General features: G+C 34.0%; 1 protein-coding gene across 1 annotated transcript; it reads right to left on the bottom strand.

The window, feature by feature from the left end:
- Positions 1-477: 477 nt before the first annotated feature.
- On the bottom strand, positions 478-5,009 carry LOC127101160 (vacuolar fusion protein MON1 homolog). Its single transcript, XM_051038488.1, has 14 exons — positions 4,435-5,009; positions 4,250-4,329; positions 4,083-4,154; positions 3,942-3,981; positions 3,731-3,832; positions 3,477-3,598; positions 3,248-3,380; positions 3,081-3,172; positions 2,456-2,537; positions 2,302-2,366; positions 1,897-2,187; positions 1,676-1,767; positions 1,196-1,260; positions 478-643 (listed from the first exon to the last, which is right to left on the bottom strand). The coding sequence occupies exons 1-14, from the start codon at positions 4,750-4,752 to the stop codon at positions 548-550; spliced, it is 1,650 nt and encodes a 549-aa protein (XP_050894445.1). The 5' UTR covers positions 4,753-5,009; the 3' UTR covers positions 478-547.
- Positions 5,010-5,871: the final 862 nt, after the last annotated feature.

Genomic DNA, 5,871 nt, shown 5'->3' with positions numbered 1-5,871 from the left:
AATGTATATGATATATAAATTTGACTTCGATTCTCAAATAATATGAAACTTTTAAGGTGTCCCAGACAATAATTAAATCAAATAAGTAATACAATTTCGTCAAAACATTATGTGCACGGTTGAACTTGAAATGAACCTATTTGATAAAGCTAGAAAGTAGGTTTGTCTTCTCTTTTGTTACAATTTACTCATTCATTATGTAGCTGCATCTGTGTTTTTTTTACTGAGTTCTTTGTAATGTAATGGTTACTGATGGAAATATCTAAGTGATGAACCAACATCTATTTTTTTTTTATAAAATTCTACCACCTTTTTATTTCCATAAATCCATAATAACACCATGATTTTGTATAAGTTTTATAGTTTAATTACTAATGAAATTTTTTGGATCTGCCATTACAAGAATTGATGATAATAATTTTCATATCGATAGTTCTTTTTAATAGAAAGAAAAAAAAAACAATAGAAATTTTGAAATATAATAAATGTTAGAGGAATTTTATTAAATAAAAAATGATAGTACATGTTTACAGTATTTGCAGAGAAATCACCATGAAAAGGGGCTAGCTCCTAGCAAAAATATTTCATTTTCCACATCTTTTATCCATTGACAAACACGGTTGCATGTCTTTATAGCCAAGGCCTGCATATACTCGATGGTGCACAAACATTTGAGAACTCATCAAAACCAGAGTGGCACAAAAATACATGAAATCTGGAAAATTTAATCATTTTCCATTTTAATACATTTGCTCCTTCTACTCTCTTCCCAAACAAATGGATCAAAGAGCTTTGTTTTGAATAAAAAACAACTAGACTACAACAAATCCCTTTTTTTTAAAGAGAGAAGAACAACATTGATGTGATTTGCACAATGTTGTCAATTGCATATCGCCAAAAATATCAGTTAGTTGACAATACTTCGTACTAAATGGCGTATAACAAAAAAACAATGGCGGTTTGTTTAAATTCAGCTATGTTATAGCCCCTATTTGACAACAATGGATTTCAAACATGCAAGAGATGCATAATGATAGACTCAAACTTGTAATGTATGTTTTTCCTAAAAGGTTTTCATTGACAGTTAAGTATGAATCTATGCCTAGACGCTGATAGATAACATAAGGGGAGGGGCATTCATGGTTGTAATGGAAAATGATGCTATAAATAGTAGAAAATAAGAGAGAAATTGTACCTTGTCTGCAAGGGGATCAAAGGCTGCATAAAGCTCAAAATCCTGTGTCACCCAACATAAAAGAACTGCCACAAAAAATATCGTATGAGTTTCATTTTCTATTGGTTTTATCTTTTATTGGCATAAATCTAAAAAATGTCCTTATGATGAACAAGCTAATTCTCTCCGTAGAATTATGTCTCTTTCTAAAATAACCATCAAAGCTTAAATGTAAATTTGTTCGATAAATATAAATCTGTTCGAAAAAGTTTTTTTTGTGTAATGTAAAGTAAAATTACCAAAAAGATACAAGAGTTAAATATTTTTAATGAGGACAAATTTGTAAAATTCATGATCAATGCATTATGCCATTTCTATATCCATACATATTATCTCCATTAACATGACAAACAATCAAAGTGTTGATGCACAGTGCAGACATCCATTTTACTTTGGACAGAAACGCAAGCAATAGGAAGTTAGAGCCACGATATTTCTTACCATAGTTTTCATCTCTTCTAAATTGAGTTCTGTGCGGTCCGATTCCTTTATCGTGCATTGATGTAAAAAGTTTCTGGTAAGCTCTATACAATCTGCAACAATTAAGAAAATTTATACTTCTGACAAGAAGAAAAATACATAAGACAATAAAAAATAAAAATAAAAGACCATGGCAACAAAAGGCATAAAATGCGAAAAGGTCGAGATAACAATAATAATACTTTTTCTGCTGTTGACGGGTACTAATTGGTGATGAAAATTCTGAAGAGACATATTGATCCAGGTATATACTGCGGTATATGAAATGCCACAACCCAGCAGGACCGCCAATGTCATGATTAGCTTCCTTAAAACTTTCAGGAGAATCTGATGGAAGTGTGTGCTGGCCCAAATGAGATGTTCGATATTGAGGTATTGTCGGTAGATCCTCAACATGCATTCCTCCATCTAGCAAGGATCTCTGAACTTCGCTAAGAACATTTGACTTCAAAAGGACCGTTTCAATACGAAGCCTACAAATTTGCATAGAAAGATAATTGCTAAACAAAGACATGTGGTCGCTTTGTAAAGTTAAAGTATGCACCACCACCAACGATAGTAATATTGGATTATGACTCATCATTTACCGGCAATCTTTAAGATGATAAAATGCATCTGAATTAGTGGTTAGCAACATCAAGTATGTGTCGGCCTGCCACAGATATACAAAGCACTATCAGTTGTGTCCTAATGATAGAAAATAAAAATGACTGATGCTAAATGTATAAAAATCTAACTCACATCAAAATAATGGATATAAGCATACAGAAATGCTGAAGGATTATATCTTGGCAAGCAAACTGGAGAAAATGATTCTGACGTCCTGCATAATTTTAGTCCATAAAATAGAGTAAGAACGTGCAGAAAGAATGCTCAATAAGAAATACATATACTGTTGCAAATATTTAAGCTGTTTTGTTGTATGAATGCTTAATAATCAATAGCAATAGTAAATGAGCCAGGCTGAATATTTACACAATGTTAGAGCCAAATGAGAATGAAGCTGTAAAGCATGACCATATTGCCCCCCAGTCTAAAAAATTGATCATTATACAATAGGAGGCTATTCAAACCTACTTAGTTGTGGAAACTTTAGGAAGAACTCTACATGTTAACTTAAACTTCTATGCAATAGAAATAACATTCGTGAGAACTGGAGGATCATCTCAATCCTAAACTGGAAAACTTTATACATCAGGTTTTCATAAATCATAATTTGCCGTAATAACCTCTAAAAGAAAACACCAGAATGCTTATAACTTCTATAGCAAAAATAAACAATTAGCTAAATCTTTAAGAAACGAGTAGTAAGTTATACCATCTGTCAGTGTAAGAGTACTATCTCAAACAAATCAATTCTACTTGCCTGAAAGATTCTGATGACATAACAAAATTGGCCAGCAGCAGCATATCATCTGGATGAAGGGAAGCTTTCTGAGCGCCAACAAGACTGATCACCTGCATTCAACCTTCAATGTGTTAACCTAAGTCATTACTCAGTATATGAATAGAAAAACTTAAGTAGAGTCAAACCTTGTGCCTGCACATCAGTGTTGCAAACAAAACACCAGAATCAGCAGTGTCTTGCAAGACAGCACCGGCAGCTTGCCTTGTTGCATAAGAAAGGGGTAGACAAGTATAAGCATGAAGAAATGTAGCCGGGTTCCTGAAATAGCCAGACAAATAACAGTACTACTATTTACTACCAAGGCATAAAATGAAATGTCGGAAAGCTGGGCATGCTAAGAGCAGAGAAACAAACCAACTGAAAGAGTGGATTAGCGAAGAGAAGACAGTGTCTGTTCCACCAAGTAAGGGTGTCATATCGAACTTCGGATTCTTCTCAAAACATTTGTTTATCGATTTTGTTAATATAACAAGCATCTGCACACATGTCAACAACAGGAAAGTGTCAATAACCAACCAAATAATACATCCATTTGAATGTCCTAATGAAGCGATAGCAATTTGAGAAATAATCAAATCTAGTCATTTTCACAATACAGCTAATAATACCTGGCCATAAATTAGTTCCAACTGCCCTCTTAATGACTCATAAGGTTCTTCTGTGGAGCTGATGCAGACCAAGTAAATTGGTCCTTTCACAAGAAAAACCACCTGCACAATAATTTCAAACTATAACAAAAAGCATATACCAATGATAGTAATATTAATAATAATGAAGTATACAAAATTCAACCATAGTAAAAACAATAAAAAATTAAACCTGATGCTTTCCAGCTCTCACCAATTTGACAGAATCACCCCTGACAGAAGTGAAAAATCACATCAAAATATGTACACTACAGTAGAGTTATTCAATTAATTAGTTAATTAACAATAAACATTATGAGCCATTAATTAATACCCATTCTCAACAAAGGAAACTATTGCTTGCAAAGTAGCTGAAAACCCTGCAAGCTTGTGTTCATCTCCATACCTAAAAGGAAACAAAACAAAGCAAATAAACAAGAATAGTTTCATGCAATTGTGAACTGTGAAGTGATGAACGAATAAACAAATCCAAAAACTAACCTAGAATATATAGGCTTTCCAGAATTGCTGAGAATAAAGAAATGTTTCTTCCTTTTTCTCCATGATATAGAACCATCATCCTGCACTTTATTCATCAATCAAACAGAATATGATATTTATAGATACATATATTTATAGTAATGCATCGGCATAGATCGGTATAGAGAGAAAATCAATGTATATACCTCATCTTGGTGTCGTTTTCCGGGAATCCAAGAGGTGTTGGAATCGGAAATTGAGATTTCATCGATTTGATTTTGAATCCTCATTTGTTCTTGTTCAACTTCTTCATCGTGTTCAATCTCGATTAAGGAACCAGTGGTGGCACTGGTGCTACCACCTCCTTCGCCGGCGTAACCGCTACTACTAGGGCTTGAAGGGAGATCCATTTCTTGCTCTGAACCGGTTCTTACCCAGAGGACATCTGAACCGGGTTCGGTTGAAGTTGTTATATCTATCTCTCTTTCTTCTGGTGCTGGTTCGTCGGATTGTGATGATGCCATAGTGTTGATTGTGTAGAGAGAGAGAGAGTGAAGTGTCAGGATTTGGAGTTTTGAAATTCGTCTTGTTTGTTTGTTGTTTACGCTGCTGCCTGACAGTCGTTGGTTGATTGCCGTGGCTCAGTCGGTCTGACCGGTTGGTGCGTTCAGGAGCACGAGGCTTCTGTCCTCGCACTCTCGGGCCGGGCTAATGTATTCCTCTCAAAACCCAAGCCCAATACTCCTGAGAATTTGTTCTGTCACCCCTCACTCATACATAGCATCCCTGATTGTTGGATATTTATTATAATAGTCTTGTATATTAATAAATTATTTCACTATTCATTTATAACATTTCGTGGTTTGTCTTATCAGATATTTTTAATCAACTATCAGAATTTTTATGATTGAGATTTTTCACGAAAATTTATGTCGGATAAAAACTCATGTTTCTCATGCATTTTTATCGGTATTCTTTAAAATTACGGTAAAAACTCATGTTTCTCATGTATGTTTATTGAATATTTTAAAAAATTCAATTAAATTGCATGTATTTCTATCCTTATTTTGAAATGTTCGGTAAAGTTGCATGCAGACATTATCGAATTTTTTTTTTTAAAAAGGTAGAAGGAAATGTTAAGATTGTTAACCATATTTTTTGAAAAAATCCAAGTAAGTCATTTTGATTACCGTATTTTTTTTAATCTAATAGTTCGTATTTCTTTGTTGTTGTTTTTTTGCAGTGAATACCAAAGGAAAGGACGACACGATTGCTTCTAGTCATATTGATAAAGTTGCATATAGGTCTCATGCGAGGGCATATTGAATGTCATACTTATACAGTTCCACTGCCCAAGATACAATTCTTCTCGACGGGTTTGGCTTCTTGAGGATCTGTTAGACGGGATAGTTAGTTTTTACGAGCACTTTATGGTCTTGAAAGTAGGGTCGAAGCTTTCTCGCCATGACGACAATGGCCATAGCTAGCTTCTCAATCTTCTAATAACGTGTATTAACACCTTTAAACACTTTGCTTACGAAATACGCAATTTGTTCTGCCTAATTTATCTTATGGACGAGTAATGAGCTCATCGTCTGATCTATAACTGAAAGGTAGAGGTGTAAAGGACATCCTTCTTTCGT

This window comes from Lathyrus oleraceus, chromosome 7 (genome assembly GCF_024323335.1).
Source record: "Lathyrus oleraceus cultivar Zhongwan6 chromosome 7, CAAS_Psat_ZW6_1.0, whole genome shotgun sequence".
NCBI lineage: Eukaryota > Viridiplantae > Streptophyta > Magnoliopsida > Fabales > Fabaceae > Lathyrus > Lathyrus oleraceus.
This window is presented reverse-complemented; position numbering and strand designations above follow the sequence as displayed.